Genomic DNA, 18,162 nt, shown 5'->3' on the forward strand with positions numbered 1-18,162 from the left:
ATAGGGCATACACTGACCCAGAGTTAAAGTGAAAAAAAAAAAAAAAAAAGAAAAGAACGAAATTCTCTAAAAATGCTCACATTGGTCTGAAAAGTTTGATAAATTCATTTTGGAATATTTTCAGTTCTTAAAAGAAGAAAAATCTTCTATTTTAATCTCTTGCGTTCACTTTGGCAGGTTCAACCAAACTTTTGTCAATCTTTCCTTTTAATTGAGTATACAAATCATTTAGTGTGACCTGGCATTTATGAGTTGATGACTCAGTCACATCAACCCATTCTTTTTCATCAGCTACGTCTATTCCTAGGGATCTGCCTTGAAGACTGTTACTGACTCTACCAGTTGCTCAAAGAACGGTAGGCTTTGGTTTAGCCCCTTCATTTATGGGGAAACTGAATCCCAAAGTAGGATTCCAAAAGTTCTTAGGCAGAACTTTTTTTCTTTAAATGAGTGATATGTCCAGAATCTTACACTAGGAAGGAGACAAGTTTGGGAAGCACCAGTGTTTGTGGTTTATAATGAAAGTTCCTTTTCTCTGTTTCTCAGGCAAGGGTAATTAACTTCCCCCCAAGGGCAGACAGTAAATCGTTTTCTGTAAATCAGGCAATCTCATCTTCATTCCAAAATTGCTTACCAACCGTTTACTTGCTTTCTCTTGTGAAAAGAATACTGTATGAGAGATTATGACCCAAATTTGTTTCAGGTGTGTACTGGAAATATTGGAAACGTATTGTTAGGTCTTGCCAGGATTTAGGAGGGCATCTCAGGAAGACATTCCTAGGGTGGAGAATGGAGACTTGTTGTCACTTTAGGGCTAGTAAAGTAGAGGGAGCAAATGAGCTGGTTCATTTCTTAGACAGTAGAGAACTAAGGGTGGGATTTAAAGATTTTTCCATAGAATATTATAATCAGGACTGAATTACCAGGCCCGTGAGTTATTCCTTGTAAAAATGCTCAAGGCTAGTAACTCATAGTAGTTGCCTGGTTTATTCATTTTCTGTGGTTAAAATATATCCCAAACTCAACAAGTGTTTATTGAGGGCCTATGAGCTGGGGACAAAGCCAGGGAACAAACTCCTCAGGTCTGGGAGACTTGGGGTTGAGGATTAAGATTTCATTTTCTCCCCTTGCAAGATACTCCTTGGTAATTCCTTAATAATGATACCGTATAAGACTTGGAATGGGATCCTATACAAAATGGGATTTAAAAAAATTTCTATTACTGACATATATTCTGTTGGGCAAAAAAGTGAAGTGATTGAAGGGGATTTAATAAATTAATGTACTAATGTGATTATCTAAGTCATACTTGATATGCCAGAAGTTGACGTACCCATTATTTATCAGGAGGCAAGCCATGGTCACATCTCAGTGAATTATATTACATGCTATTCTTTCAATTGCCTTCACTGATTAGTTAAGCTTGGGTTTCACGGCCCATTGAGATCTGGCCCCAGTCTACCTTTCCAACTTTATTTCTCTATATTCTTTTGTATATTTCCTCAGCTCTATCTGAATTAAATGTTCCCCAGACCTACCCAAGCTGCCTGCCTTCCCTGTCTTGACATTTCTCTCGAGGCTCTCCCTGCCCTCCTTCCTGCCCTCTATCTACCCTTAGTTCTGCCTGTTCTGCCCTGTTCACTCTCAGGGCCTAGCAACAGCGCCCCCTTTCTGCTCCCCTGGACACATTTACATCTGAGCATCTTGCTCAAACCCCAGAACTTGTGCAAGTGGACCTCCTCTTCACGATAGATTCAGGAAGCAGCACTATACGTGGGATGCATCTAGAGAAGAGGAATGTGATGTGTGTGTACATAGCACATTGTTCTAAACAAATTTCTAAATGTTCTATTCAGGGTAATTCGAGTTACAGATTTCTCCCTACCAATAATTTTTTTTTATTATTAATGGATTGTGTACTACCAATATAATTGAGGTTCTGAGAATTTCTTCCATAAATTATTGCTAATGGGAATAATGGTATATTTTCCTTACCTAACTTTTGAGGATGCTGTAAGGCTACACAGGTGTATCACTTTGAGTTCCTTAAAATAAAAATGTTCTGTATATTAAAGCTATCATAAACATAGTTAATAATTAACTTTAATCATGTTAATAAAAATTGAAGGCTTTTATAAATCCATGAAGAAATACTCTGTAGTTGCTGCTTCTATGTGGTACAGATATAATATAGTATATTCTTATTCTTATGTAGTTTCTTATTTGCTATTTAAATTATAGCATAGATTGATGGTAGTAGATCAGAGACCCTAGAACAGGTCATTTTCTCCCTTAGTGTTAAATAAGGTTTAGATAATTTTTCCTTAAATTTACAGGAATTAGTCCAGGTAAGGTCAGTATGGAATAAAGTCTGTTTAAGATTTTATCAGAAAAATCACCTTCTCTCTTTCTCTCTCTCTCTCTCTCTCTCTCTTTTTTTAAATCCAGGGTTGGGATCAACAGCTGTTCTAACATGGGCAGGGTAACTTGATATAATGGCATACATTTTTACCCTGGTCTGCTCTTAGAGCAAATTTGAAATGGTTGTTTTGGAAAATGTGCTATGAATTTATCTCTAGACCTTCGCACCAGAGCAGTTAGTTCAGCCTCGCAAAACCTTGGCACTTGATGTGCATCTTTCATAACAGAACTCTGATGCTGTGACTTGATGCCTTGAAATCAGCACAACAAAATGGTGCTTGAAGAGCAGTGTTTACTTTGATCATTTTTCAACTTCTGTGCCCCAGCCTTTCACGGAGTACAAATTGCTTTACCAGAGTTACGGGGCTGAAGCCCACGGACTGTTTTTGTAGTCTGGTTGCTGTGGTGATTCTTAGTCTTCCATGAAACTCCGTCTCCAGGGAAACAGAAACCTTTGCAGCTGTCTCAACCTTTTTGGTATTGTATCCGGTGGAGGTCTTCACCAAGCTCCGTAGCAAGCCTGAGAGTGGTTGATTTGTGTCAGCGTAAACAAATATGTGGAAACAGGACATCTCATTCAGTACATGCTGTATTTCAAAACAAATAGCTCCCCTATCCTTCTCCCAAATCATATGGGGACTTTGAAGTATCTCCAAGTCCGGCTGAAGCCAGAGTTTAGTGAGCCATCGAGATGTTGTTGGTCACGATAATGATACGAGTAAGAGCTTTGGAAGAATGACTGATGAAGTCTGTAGAGTTGCCAGGTGGGGAAGAAAGTGGTGGCAAAGGAGAAGCTTAATGGGGCTTGTGTGTGCCCAGACAGGAGAAGCTGGTTTAGGAAGAGAGGCGGGCTGAGTCTAAGGATGCCAGCAGTTTGATGTTTAGGGAACAGTGAGAAAAAATGTTTTGACTTTAAACTTCAGTGGAGAACAATAAAGACAAAACCTTCCTTCCATAGGAACCAAGGGAATGGAGAAAAATTGCCATGGTTTTAGAGGGTAGAAGTAATAATAGTGAACACTTAAAGAGCACTTACTGGGATTTCCCTGGTGGCGGAGTGGTTAAGAATCCTCCTGCCAATGCAGGGGACACGGGTTCGAGCCCTGGTCCAGGAAGATCCCACATCCTGCGGAGCAACTAAGCCCGTGTGCCCCAACTACTGAGCCTGCATTCTGCAGCCCACAAGCCACAACTACTGAGCCCGCGAGCCTAGAGCCCGTGCTCCGCAGCAAGAGAAGCCACCACAGTGAGAAGCCTGTGCACCACAACTAGAGAAAGCCCGCAGCAATAATGACCCAACGCAGCCAGAAATAAATAAATAATAATTTTTTAAAAAAAAAGAAAGAGTACTTACTATAAGTGCCAGTCACTGTTCTAAGTGTTTTACGCATATGGCAAGTTTAATCCTTTGACATTTGATGGAATAAGCACAAGTATTATCCCCATGTTACAATGGATGAAACTGATGCCCATAGAGTCTTAACATGCTCAAGGTCCTAAGGCTGGTAAGTGGAGAGCTGAGAGTCCAACTGACTCTGACCAGTAGGTCAGAGCTCTTAACCAGTAGGTCAAAGTGTCTGTAATTTAGGAAGGAAGGCAGAATGACCCAAAGGATTGGATTACAGGAGATACTGACCAACTTGGAAGAAAATGTAGATCTTGGAAGAAATTAAATTATGCTCTAAAATGTGTTTATTGATTCATTCATTTGTTCATTCATCATTAAATATTATGTAGTGTCTTCTAAGTGCCAGGTATTAGACTAGGCGCTCAGATGGTAAGAAGACAAGTCCCACTCTCTCCCCTCAGATAATGTGCGTGTTAACTTAATACAAGGCAGCAGGTGCTAGATGCTAGAAGAAGGTCAACTGGACCTAGGTCAGGAGCATCCACTGGGAAGAGCTTCCTTCTGCCTTCTAGGGCACTGATGACTCGAAGCCTTCTTAAAGAGTGTGGTATTTTTCTGTGAGGTGAACAAAATTGATCCCAGGTGAAAATATGAAACTGTAATTAAATTCAGTATGTTAGTACATACCTCTACCTCTTTCTAAACAGAATTGAGGGGTCTCATTTGATGAGTTTACATATAGTTGCATATAGTTTGCTCTTGAGGATTTCCAAACCACAGAAGAGCAGGATGTCCAATTTGTAAACAGCACTGGCAGAAGTGGGTTCCAGGGTAACAATGGAGAGCACTTTACAGGAAGGGAAGGTTTTGAGAAGGCCTGGGAGATCCATCTTTATAGGAAGAAGTTCCCATGATGCCTCAGGTGATGACTGTGCAAAGTTCCTGAGATATGTTGAAGGCCTGTCTGAAACTAATGCATGATTTTTAACTATGGGGCAAGCATGTAACTAGTGCTTTACAAGTATTAACTTATTTATTCCTCGTAATAACTCTAAAAAGTAGGTACTATTCTGTTTTTTTAGGTGAAGAAATAGCAGCACAGAGAGGTCAAGCAATTTGCCCAAGGTCATACAGCTAAGGAATTAATGGAGCTGGAATTGAACACAGGGAGTTTGGTGCAAGTGTCAATGCTCTCAATCATTATGCTTTGCTGATTAGTCATATTTCACTTTATGGGTCTCATTTTAAGCCATAAAGGTAGTCTGTTAGATGCAAAGGCATTCTTAAGTTTAGTTTGAGGCTAATGTCAGACACCCCCTCCCCATGAAACATCTGGTCATCCACTGTTCTAAAAGGGACGATAACCTACTTTGCACATCATGCTTTATTTCTCAGGGCTGACTGGGAACCTTCCATAGTAAGTGGATAATTAATAGAAAAAAGAAACAAAAATCGCAGAGTTTAGCTACTTGTTAACTCTGGTTGAAAAGTTTGTTTGCTTAAGAATGTGGAATCTGATGGTGACTTTATCAGGTTTCTCTATTTTAAAACCGGTTATTTTAGAATATTATCCCTCGAAAATGGGTCTGAAAAATTTAACTTTTCATCATCTTTCTTTCAGAGAATAATAACATTTCCTTCACACGTTAGAGTTCACAAAGAATTATATTTGTCATAATGTAAATTATTTAACCTTCTCAACTATCCTACGTGATTGCTCTTAATCTCTTTTAAGGTTAGAGGAGATTTAATTTAATATCTTATGAAGAATAATGGCTTGTTCAAAGCTAGTTCTAATTTTAGAATCTGGGCTTAAAAGCAAGAGGCAACAAGCTCCCACAGACTCAGATATACCAAGACATGGACAGATGTGACCTGAACCTACCAGGAAAGTATTCTGAACTCTTTATGAGATACTAAAGAACTGTCATCACTTCCCTAATAGGTTTGCTTTATCCTAGTATCATTTTCTTTTGAAATAATTACTGTTGAGAAGTACTCTCAAGTATTTTACTGTATTGCTTACTAAATATATGGACTTTAAAAAACAAATTTAGCAAACTTCTATAGAGAGTAAATGAAATAGGAAGTGGGTGAAGTGATTCTGAAAGTCTTAAGGAAAGTATTCAGTAATGAAGTCATGGAATCCCTAGATTCTAGGATCAGAAGGGGTCTTTGTGGTCGTCCAGTTCAGTTTATTTATTTATTTTATTTATTCCTTGTTTGTGAATTTTGTTTCTAAAATATTTCTGGCAAGTGCTCGTCCAGCCAATCCAAGTCATTCAGAAAATTGAGAAGGATTGGAAGAAACAAGAAAATTGATGACGTTGATAGATTTTGCCTGTTTCTTTCAGAGAAGTTTAGGTCTGATTTGTCCTGCTTGGGAGCCCCGCCCAGCCAAGCTTCTATTGCCTCTCCCGATCCTTGACATCTTCTCTCCCCACACACCCTGGACATAACTCAGTCTTGGTGTTGTATTCTCACCATCTCTTCACGTGTCTGTCTTCCTCTGGACTGTGGTGAGCACATTGGGGAAAGATAGGTTGCATCTTACTCATGTTTCTGTTGCCGGTAATTGACATGGTGCCTGGCGCATCATAGGACTTAATTTATGTTGTTTGAATAAATGAAAAACATGCACAGGAGACATAGTTACTGTCCTAAGCTAGCTTAGTGTGTGCCTTGGCTTTGATCACCTTAGATCTGAAAGCCTGAGGATTGATGTGACCCTTCAGACTTCTAAGATACTCTGAGTTCCTTGTACTGTCACATGAAGCTCTTTCTCGATAAGATTTGAAACTCAAGACTTGGTCAGGTTCATCCTGTAGGAAAGTTCAAATCACATTTTTTTGGTGTGTGGTAAAAAACACATAATATTTACCATTTTAGCCATTTTAAAGCATACAGTTCAGTGACATTTGTAGATTCACAGTGTAGTGCAACCATCACCACTGTTTTGTTCCAGGACATTTTCATCCCTCCAAAAACAAACTCCATACCAAACAGCAGTCAGTCCCAGCCCTGGAAACTACTTTCTGTCTCCGTGGATTTGCCTGCTCTGGACATTTCATACACATGTAAAATCATACAACATGTGGCGTTTTGTGTCTGGCTTTTTTCACTTCACATAACGTTTTCAAGGTTCATCTATGTTGTAGTATGTGTTGGTGCTGTACTCTTTTTATTGTCGAATAATATTCCATTGTATGGATATACCACGTTTTGCTTATTTCAGATCTCATATATATATATATATATATATATATTTTTTTTTTTTTTTTTTTTTTTTTTTTTTTGCGGTACGCAGGCCGCTCACTGCCGTGGCCTCTCCCGTTGCGGAGCACAGGCTCCGGACACACAGGCTCAGCGGTCATGGCTCACAGGCCCAGCCGCTCCGCGGCACGTGGGATCCTCCCAGACCGGGGCACGAACCCATGTCCCCTGCATCGGCAGGCGGACTCTCAACCACTGCACCACCAGGGAAGCCCATTCAGATCATATTTTTATAGAGAGATTTGTCATTGTGAGTCAGATTTCTTACTTCTGGCCAAATATCATGAATGGCAGAGAATCTTCATTATTATCTACAAGATCCTGGTAATTTTGGAATATTTAAATTTATAATCTAAGCCTGAATGTTTTGTAATGCAACACCCCCACCCCTTCTGCTTTTCCCATTTTGGCTCAATTTACTTCTTATTAATGGTATTTTCAAAGGACGAGTCAAAGACAGAATGGTAGACTATAGTAGTTTTGCTGCAATTGAGAAGTAGAAGACTAGTGGCTGTTGACTTAATAGGCATTTGGGTCTTCCCTGAATTATGAAATAGAGCTTAAGCTATCTGATTTTGATATCTTTTAGGACCTTCCAGACTCTGGTCAGGATTAGAACATTTCTTTAGAGATGTATTATGGAAGAGTAGCTTGTACTTTTCTCTATTTGCATGGGAAACTAAGCCTTTGTAGTACTTTCAAGCTCTGTTTAAATACAAGAGCTCCAGCTGTGCCTTCCACGTTTAACATACTGAGTAAAATTCAGAGATTATGAGCTTTTTTATAAGTCATTTTACATATAAAAAAATGAGACTGTATAAAAAGTTGACAATTAATATTTACAAATATTAAGGCAGAACCTCATATTTCCTAATGTCAAATAGGGAAAGCAGTTTTAATTATTCACTTAGAAATGAACTGATATTGTTCCCCTTTCTGTTGCTCTGCACATTCACTAATTCCCAGCATTATGACTTGATTCACCAGGGTTTAAATTTGCTGACTATGTGTATGGTGTTGACAGAATTACAGTATCTTCATTATTGGGAAACGAACGACTGTGTATAAGTTATATGACTTGAAAATCAAATGGTTTGTGTTTGAATTTTATTTATTGATTGATTGATTGATTGCCTGCGTTGGATCTTTGTTGCTGTGCGTGGGCTTTCTCTAGTTGTGGCGAGCGGGAGCTACTCTTCGTTGTGGTGTGCAAGCTTCTCATTGCGGTGGCTTCTCTTGTTGCAGAGCACGGGCTCTAGGCGTGCGGGCTTCAGTAGTTGTGGCACGTGGGCTCAGTAGTTGTGGCTTGTGGGCTCTAGAGCACAGGCTCAGGAGTTGTGGTGCACAGGCTTAGTTGGTCCACGGCATGTGAGATCTTCCCGGACCAGGGCTTGAACACGTGTCCCCTGCATTGGCAGGCGGATTCTTAACCACTGTACCACCAGGAAAGTCCTGGTTTGTGTTAGAATTTGCACTTGTTTCATTCTGAGGTGAAATCTATTCCTCGTCCCTGCTATGACACTCAATTCTGATTTACTTGTACATAAATGTCAAGAGGTTCCTTCTTGATCTAAATAAGGAACGTTGTTCAGACTTCTTACAACTTAGTCTTTTGCTTCTTTCTTTTTTTTTACGTTTTATTTTCCTTTTTCCTTCAGGTTATTAATTAAGTGCTGAAAGGTTTTTAAGGGTATAATGTAACTATAATGAATTTGTCACCAGGTGTCCACCTCTTTACTGTAGCTTTGTCCCTTTCCAGTTAGAACAAATGTATTGAACTACTTTTAATGCTGCCTGAAGAAAATAGGAAATTTAAACCCTTCAGTACTGGCTCTGGGAAGATATGATCCCATCTTAGACACTTATCACTTACAGCATGCCAAGTTCTGTAGGCATATTTTGGCAACTTTCCCTCTGCTTTCTGTGATCGTAGCTCTTACCCTGAAAACTCATTTCAGGGCTTGGGGAGAACTGATTCTGAGGAGGAAAACAGGCAACGGTACTGAACTCTAATGTAAACACTGCAAACTGCATTTGCTCTGTTGTGCATTAGGCTGTTCTGACACAGTTCATTGCCTGAATTAAAAGCATTTAAAATTCTGTGCCTCTAAGAGATAATAGAACATTTGATCAAAGAACATAATGCTTTTTCAGGAAAAATGTTCCCAAAACACAGACAGATAACATGTTCTCCCACCTTTGACCTCTGGATTATTTGTTCTCCCTTTCTCCAGATAGGCCATGTAATGTTGAAACTATAGTTCCTCTAAAAACATTTCCACTTAAAATTATAACCTGGCTGGATGAGACCAGAATACTCTTAGGGGACTGGTACTGTGAATTTCAGGAGTTGTTTTGGTTAGAGCTTTCAAAGGAAATCAGACTTCACATTATTCCCAATTCTACTGTAATCAGAATTTAGTTTCCTTAGAGAGTGACTTGGTCTAATCCACACATCAACTGGGAGGCCCTGGAGCTCAAGGAATGATTGACTCACACCTCTGCTAATTCCGCGGCATGAAGAAATCCAGAGGAGGGTATATTTCTGCAGATTGCCAGAGCCTTAGCATTCTTGTGGCCCTCTCCACTTCCTGGGTTTATAACTCTATATGTTACATGGCTGCGATACACTTGATTCACTTGGATTTGAAATGCAACCAACACTATCTTGAGTTCCATAGTGCCTTCGTTCACGAGAACAGTAAGCATTATTAGAATTTTTGTAGAGGAGATAGAGGGGAACTCATATCAAAGCAATTCAGACAACTTTAGCTGCACTGTAGACATCACTATTCATAAAAATACTTGTTGACCCATCCCTGTGGAGTTTCACTGACCTCTCGGCTTGTGCTGACCTCCTGTTTTCTTGCTTACAACTCAGTCCCCTTCCTTTCTTCTTTGTCTTTCCCTCTTTTCCAGAAGCAAAATAGTTCCTGCCTCTTACTTCTGTAGAGCAGCTCCCCATCAACCCTTATGCCCTATGGCCAACACCCAAGATTAAGAGTGGGATGGGAAGGTAGGGAGAAAGGAAGAGTCAGACATTTCATGCTGTTCTTAGGGATAGAATATGAATATTCTTATGAATGAGAGACGTTCATTCTATTCTTAGCATTGCCACTTTCTAGCCATATACCTTTGGATAAATTATTTATCTCTAAGCACCAATTTCTTCATCTTTAAAATGGGAATAACTAGATAATTATGCAAAGCGTCTCTTGGTGAGAGTAGCGAGTCTTAATCCAGTAGATGGACCCAGGGGTCTGCTTATTGTCTTTCTTTGGGAGGTGATGGCTGTCACTACTGTTGGCACCTCTATTCCTACTAACAACAACAATTCCAAGTGTAGTGTTTTTGAACATCCATATCTCGGTAATTACTCCTCTCTAGGTTTCTCTTTTATTCTAGAAAGCTAACAGTGTGTGCCCATTCAGAATTCCTTACCAGCTAAAGGTTAATGTACTAGCCCAGGGGAATCCAAATGCCATCTTTTGACGCTTAGAGCATCAAATTAAATTTAATCACTACCTGAACACTGGTGTATTTGCTAACTGTAAGATGGTGCATAGGCAGCAATCTTTATTGAGATCCGTAACTACAACTGGCAGATGGAAATGATTAATCCAGTACTCAGATCATGTGGGAATTGGGTTCTTGCTGTGCCTACCTTTTAAATTAGCTTCTACTGGTCACCCCATGATTCTCTTTATTACACAGTTCTGTTTACCATAGTACTGACAAGCAGGCCATCCTGACATCCTATTATTATAGACATATACATGTCAAAGGACTGGCTCACTAAACAGGTAGCAAAAACAATTTCAAGCCCATTGTAAAAAGTAGACATTGAGAGGAAATAAATTGACACGGTACATATTATATGGAACTTCTGTTAGTGTTCGAAACAATAATAAAGTGTTTGGAATCGATCTGTTTATTAAGTGTGACAAAGGAATATGAAAAAATAAAAGCAAACTTTTTTTTTTCACATTGGTCAATTTGCCAATATTGAGTTCCTTCAATTTGTCTAGAAGTTCAGTTTCTAACACACTTCATTGCCTGAATGAAAATCATTTAAAATTCTGTGCCTGTAAAAAGTAGTAGAATATTTGGTCAAAATTTTATCTTTGTTATCTACCCCTGAGAAGGTAAACATGCTCCAAAGTTTTCTTCACGTTTCACGTATTTGTATTTGCATAACTGTAAAAGATAATAAATAAAAACATTCTGTTTTCTTTGTTTGCCTAGTGTGATTCCCCTAAATGGCATAGGTGGTGCCCTGCCCTGGCCTATACACACAACAGAGGATGATAATCAGGGCAGTTATTCTCACAAAGCCTGGGCGTGGCCTCGAATTCTGTCCGACACACGTTCCAGGCAGCCCCTACCATTTGTTTTGGAAGCACGAGCTGGAATCTGTTTGCTTTCCTTAACTGTGTTTTAAAGTTCAAGTAGAACTGGATAGTGAAGTTAATGTTCTCTTTACTAGATGCATCCCCCCATCACTTTATGGCCAGGGAAGTGCAACCATATGACTCTGTAACCATTACTTGAGTCACATTTCATGAATAACTGTTATTGGTGCTTCCTTTTGTTCATCTTTCAGAAAACTTGTTGCCTGCTTACTCGATGTCTAGCCCTGTGCTAGGCCCAAGGATGCAGAAATGAGTGTGACTTAGTTTCTGCCCTTGAAGAATGCCCTGAGGATTTCACAATGTAAGGTGGGGAGTCAACGGCAAACATCTGACCAGATCGTTGCCGTGCCGTGTGAAGGTAGAAACAGGAGTGTGGTCTGTGGGAGCGGCGCTGGACCCAAGTCTGCCTGCAGGACAGGGAAGATTTCCCTGGAGGCTGCATTTTGAGCTGGACACACATGTCAGTCCTGCGGCTGGCGGGAGGGTGCTGCAGGCTACCGTCCTGAAGGGCCGTGGTGTGTTACTGACACACACAGTCCCGTTTTCAGACGGCAGATGCTTAATGCTCCAGGACGATGGGAAAGTGCTTGTCGGTGTTCCCAGACTTGCCATTAGAAGCACCTGTACCTCGGAACATACCCACACCTGGGGTCTCCCCTTTCTCAGCCTCCCTTCCCCATAGTGACTGAGCAGTGGGCTACTCTGGGAAGGCAGGGCTAGGGTCCCTGGAATCCCCTTGCAACTCTCCCAGGACTCCTTTAGAGGGTCATGACCTGTAGTTTCAGAAATACTCTTCTGTTTATATGAGCTCTTGTCCCTCAACCCCCAACCCAAATTTAGTTCCGAGTATTTTTCCAGGACATTCAAAATACAGAGCAGAGAGGGCAGACTTATTTCTGCATTATATTTCAGTCTTTCATTTTAGGGCTTTTTCCCCCTATTTTATGGTTTTATTAGATTATTTTCAGAGGTTCCCAGGGAATCCTGAATCCTGTCCTTGTTGAGGGGAGGAGGAATTAGTTTTGGAATTGACTGGCTTTGTTGCTCTCATCATGTTAAGTGTTTCAAGAAAAAACCATTGGGCAGGAACTTGATATCATTTGTCATAGCAGTGAAGTCTTTGACCTTAATGCTGCTGAGACCAGGGTGAATGGTCAGCTGACTTCCCGGGTAGCGTAGAGACACTTAGGGGGGCTGAGATTCCTTGAATTTGATGCTAACTGATGTTCTAGAAATTCAGAGAAATGTAAAAATAAAATCATAAGGAAATTTTTTAAAGTTCCGAATCCACCCCTCTAAGAATATTTTAAGGGAATCTTTTTATACCAATTCCCAGATGGCAAAAGACAAGCAGTGGTAAATAAAATGTCAGCTGTAGGGGTTCCTCAGACTGGAATATACTTTAAAACACTGCAAAGCAACTAACTACTGTTCCCCACTCCCAGCAATTGGTTGTGTATTTCAGATGCATCTGGGCCAGACTTGAGTTCCTAAAAGTCCTTTTGCCTCCATGTAAGTGAAATTTGGGTTCTGCTGTGGTTACCCTAGTGTCCTGAAGTAGGTTCATGTATCACTGTTCGGCTGTGTAAATTACGAGTGCTATGGGACCCAGATTTAGGATGTTTTCAGTTACTGCGAACACTGTTGCTAAATGGATGTCTGCTTACCTCTGAAGAGGGCATAGATATGACTATACACACACCAGGGTGGGAGTTTATGGGTCTTGTTTATAGACACAGTGCTGGAGTGCTTCTCTTATCTGTCTTCATGTAAACTGATTATTGGATCATCCATCTCAGAGCAATATTTGGTCTGGTTTTAGAGAACAGGAGTCCCTCTGGTAGTGTTTTGGATGACTTCACTGTTTCATGGGTCCATAGGGGCTCTTACAAGAATCAGAAATGTTGAGCTGGAACTTCACTGACACGTTAGCAAAATTAGACAACTGTTAGACTCTCGTATCAGTTGTTCCACTCGCTTTTCTTTTGCTTGTTTTAACAAACCCCAGGAGTAGGGGATCTGACTAATAAGAAAATTTTGAAGTCACTGTGGTAGAAATATCTTGCATCTCTACCACGAATCCTGGGAAGTTCAAAACAATTTTCATATGGCATCTTTCCATCAAGAGAGTAGGGTGGTTTTTTTTCTTTTCTGTAAGAAAGTACATAATTCATTTAGATAAAGTGATTTACCAAGTTTGCTACAATGTATAGTTTTTGCTTATCAAAGATAATCTTTGGAGAGCTGAGAGTCTTCACCCAGACAAGGGTCCAGAGAAAACTCTCCCTGTTGTTTTCTGGCGATAATGTGGACAGGGACATGCTTCCTAAATGGGAGATAGGAAGGTTGTCTTTCCACTCAGAGGCTTTATGCACCTGAGAGTTGGCCTTGACTTTCGTTACAACTGTGTTCAGATTCCCCAGAAGAGTACTCAAAAAAGATTTACTTTGGATTTCTTTGTAAAATAGGAGAACTACATTAATTGCATCTAGTAGTTTATTGAAGTGCACAGATAGCCTCAGAAGACCTAATATAAATAGATGTCATGGAACAGATTAGACCAATTAGCTTTTCTTTATTTGGGGGAGGGGTCAGCAGTGCATGAGGAACAGTGTCTACATCTGGGATGTGACAGATCACATTTACTTGTATTTTCTCACGACATTAGGAAGACTGAACATTCAGCACTGTTTGAGACAAATGTGATTAAAGCTGGAATTCTTGGACAGGACTTTATGGACCACTATATGGTCAAAGTATGGTTTCAAGAAGTCACTGGAACCCCAGAAACTGCATGTGAAAATTTTTTAGTTCTGAGTTGTCATCTATTATGTTCTTTCCCTGAGGGGATGCTATCTTAAGACTAGAGTTGTAATTTCTAGTTTAATTACAGGGAGTAGTTTTGTTCCTGATTCTGTCATTAGAATTTTCCTACTCATCTATAATGGATTCTTTAACCTGGGTTAATGGTTACTTAACCTGGGGTTTATGGGCCCTGCAATGGATGTATTTCCTTGACGTGGTCAGAAAGTTTTATGTGCATATGGGGTTTTTTGGTGTGTTTGGGGTGTGGCGTTCATAACTTGCCTTAAGTTCTCAAGTGCTCTATGACTCCCAAAGGTTAAGAAAGAAGCCATCAGCTATGTGGGTTCAGTTTTGTCCATGGACTAAGTGATGACCCGTATTTTTATGTGTAAATTTGACATAGGGTTGAGAGTCAACTCTTTAAACTATTGTTTGGATTTCCAAGTTGGAAATTACTGAATACTATTTGTATCACTTCTCCATGGGCTATTTCTTTGCTACAGTCTGTCTCACCTCTGGTCTTCAGACCATGATCACTGGACAGTTTACCCAGGGGAAAAAAACTTTAGCAGAACGCTCTTACCTTTGTAACTATAGTCTATCCTGATCTGTAATTGGTTCTAAAGAGGATTTTCTTTATTTTTTACTTCTTTTTTTTTCATCTTCTTCTCTTCTTCCCCCCCCCCACCCGCCCTTCTTCTTTTTTTCAGCCTGAGAGAAATTAGGCACCTTAGCCAGGAATTCTTTAAGAGCTGTTACGGGTATGTTCTCCCCACATTTCCGAGAGCTTTTCTACCTTCGTTCTTTTGTTGGTTGTTTTTGGTTGTCCTCTAGTTTCCCTTCAGTAAGATTTATTCAAGTGGAGGAAGGTTGCTGAGGGATTAGGTGAGCAGGTGCTTGGAGGACTCTCTGTTCCTGCCAAATGATCTTTTTAAAAAAGTATTGAGTATTTTTCTTTTAATTTCCCAATCGTCGTGTCAATTCTTCTTTGCCAAATGGTTTTTGGGGCTTTGCCTGGGCCCCATGTGCCAGACTCGGGGATTCATCTTGGCCAGACACTGCCACATACTGAAGAGGGAACCGATTCCAGGAAAGCTCAGAGAGCCATGGCTCCTAGAAATCTTTCCTTGATGGTATGAGCCAGGCCTCAACACTTTTGACCATCTGGAAAATTTTGGACTTGAGCACCAATATGTGTCTCATACATATTTTTCTTTTCATTTCCTAAGGTTTTTTAAAAAAAATTCTTGTTCATTTGAGATATATATTTATTACTATTGTATCTGTGAGCTCCAAGAAGAATCATATGCCTGAGGGCTGCAAAGAAAATCATCCAAAAAAGAGTTGATGTGCCCTCTGTGGGTATACATTGCTCTTCTTGTGCTCAATAAACAGTTTTGGAATGAATAAATCTGGAAACTTTTCACATACTATAAGTGACAGAGTGTTTCTTTGCAATTTTCAAGTACTCTTGGACCAGTAATGATTTCATCTCTCCTTTCTTCACTCTCCGTAGTGTGTGCTTTCTGTAGTGTGCCTCTCTCTGTCTAGTTAATGCTGCAGTATGAATCTCTGCCCCTGCTCTGTTTCTACAGCCTCTCCTGTTTATAGTGGCGATCAGTCTGATTATTTCTAGATGTGGACAGCATCTCCAAAATGCTGTGAGGTAGATTCTGTACAATAAAAGAACATGTTAATTTGCTGTAGCTGACATCAAATTGACATCATTGTTCATTAGTACTCTGCTTTTAGTGCTATGCTTACGCCAGTATTAAAATGATCCTATGCTTATGCCAATATTAAAATGACTCCTAGCTCACGACAGTTGGAGTCTCGCTCATGTGTTTTTTCACTTTTTGGTAAATTAGCTAACTAAATTCCTTTGAGCCTATTAATCAGATTTTAAAAAAGCTTTCTGGGTAACATAAACTTATGAATTTGTTGTGATAAATCCATCATTAAAAAATTATCTACTCTATATCAAGCAGAGTATTAAACGTAAGACATATCTTTGCCTACTGAGTATTTGCAGTGTATTTTGAAAATTAAGACACATACACTCAGTAGCAAATGAATGAGATGCTATTGTATACCACAGTGCTAATTATTCATAGAATAAAGTACTTTTGTGGCCTTGAAAAGTAGAGACAAACATCCAGTTGGCATATACTGAGTGCCTATCGTGCGCTAAGGCATGGATATAGAAAGTTAAGTTTAGTGCCTTATTATCAGTGACTTGAGAGTACACTGTAGTAAGTGACACTGGTGTCATAAGCAGTCTCTACAATGAAAGGCAGAGATACATTGAGATCAGAGTGAGCCAGCAGCCACTGGGAAGATATCAAGTAAAGTATTCCAGCTTTGAGTGCTCTACCCCTGATGATTGTATAGATTCAGATCATAGATCTAGACCATTTAATCCTCATAAGGATTATGGCTGAGATGTACGATTATTCCCAGTGTATCACTCAGTCTGTGTCTTTTTAGCTAAAGTCCTTTTTTGTTCTTTCCCTCTCTTATCACTCTGTGGTGCTCTTTGGTGAGTTCAGTTTGTTTAAATACGTGATTCTTGGGTCTTGCCTCAGCCCTCTGTCCAGAAAGCCAGTGTGAGACATACTTATATGAAAGCATCTGTTCAGTATTTCTTTATTCATCCTATCGCTTTTCTGTGTTTGTGTTGACTGATCTTGGGTGATGTGCTCTGGGAGGGTGTTGCTGAACCCACTGTTTCCAGATATCCTCACAGGTGCTTTTGGATGATGCTAATGATGACAGTGTAACCTACAGTAGTCCTTGATCTGCTATCAAAACTGGCCACAGTTTTCCTATGCAGACTCCTGGTTTTCTTCCCTGTTTTTTTCTTTTTTTGGATTGGGACTGTGTACAATCAGTTTTTATTCTGTGTGTTCTCTATGCTTCATTTCTTTGGAAAATCCCTTCGAGCTAATAGCTGGGATGATGAAAGCACTGGCAGCTCCCCTTGGCAGCCCCTTTCCCTTAGCTTTCGGCACTTTTCTTTGGCAGAACTCACTTAACTTTATAGAGGGAGGTTGGAGTTTACCTGGAAGAGAACAAAGTCATTTCTTTGGTGATCCAGAGGGATGACATGCCCCCAGGTGATTGATTCTGTACTCCAATTTTGAACTTGGTCATTTGACTTGAAGGATAAGGTAGTCCTGAGGGAAGGTAACCTTTATTTTGCCTTTGCCAACTTTGAAAAAAAGAAGTGTTCTGTTTATTTGTGTTCTGCCATTACTAGGAGCTGATTCATGTTTTGGTTGGAATTAATGTGGGTTGAACCACACGATATAGCTATGTTTTGTAGTTAAAAAATGATCAAATATTGGCAGTATCATCTAGTTCAACCTAATATATCGAATCCACAGAATCTAAACTAGCTTATAGCTTGTTTCTGTTAATGGTGAGCTGTGAAAAAGAATTCCAGATTCTGTGCTGAGTGATTTTAATGGAAAGCCAGTGCTAAGACTTCTCTTTGTTTCTTCCTAGGTCACTCTGCACCTGAATCCCATCTCCTCAGTCTACATTCACCACAAGCCTGTCGTGTTCCTGCTCAACTCCCCACAGCCCCTGGTTTGGCATCTGAAGACAGAGAGACTTGCAATTGGCATCTCCAGACTTTTCTTGGTAAGTGTTTGAAACCCTCCCAAAGTGATCCTTAGCATAAGGATATAATGACCCTAAAATTTTGCAAGGCTTTTTAAAAGGCTTATTTCATCGAAATAATACCAGAGTCCACAGTGTATTAAATTTGGATTTTGCCGTTAGTGATATTTGGATGGCATCGATAAGCATTCACAGAAAACAGATACCATTCACATGCCCTCTTCTGTGGATGGAGAGTCCGGTCTCTCTTGCACGATAGAGCAGGATCTGCAGTCCTTC

At 40.0% G+C, this 18,162-nt stretch overlaps 1 protein-coding gene across 11 annotated transcripts in view; it reads left to right on the forward strand.

The window, feature by feature from the left end:
- TGFBR3 (transforming growth factor beta receptor 3) overlaps positions 1-18,162 on the forward strand; it is a 206,494-nt gene that overhangs the window by 111,458 nt on the left and 76,874 nt on the right. For all 11 annotated transcript variants that reach the window (XM_060139580.1, XM_060139579.1, XM_060139577.1 and 8 more), the window contains one exon: positions 17,767-17,904. In XM_060139580.1, coding sequence (XP_059995563.1) covers positions 17,767-17,904 — 138 coding nt within the window. The remainder of the gene's footprint in view (positions 1-17,766; positions 17,905-18,162) is intronic.

This window comes from Lagenorhynchus albirostris, chromosome 2, assembly GCF_949774975.1.
Source record: "Lagenorhynchus albirostris chromosome 2, mLagAlb1.1, whole genome shotgun sequence".
Lineage (NCBI taxonomy): Eukaryota > Metazoa > Chordata > Mammalia > Artiodactyla > Delphinidae > Lagenorhynchus > Lagenorhynchus albirostris.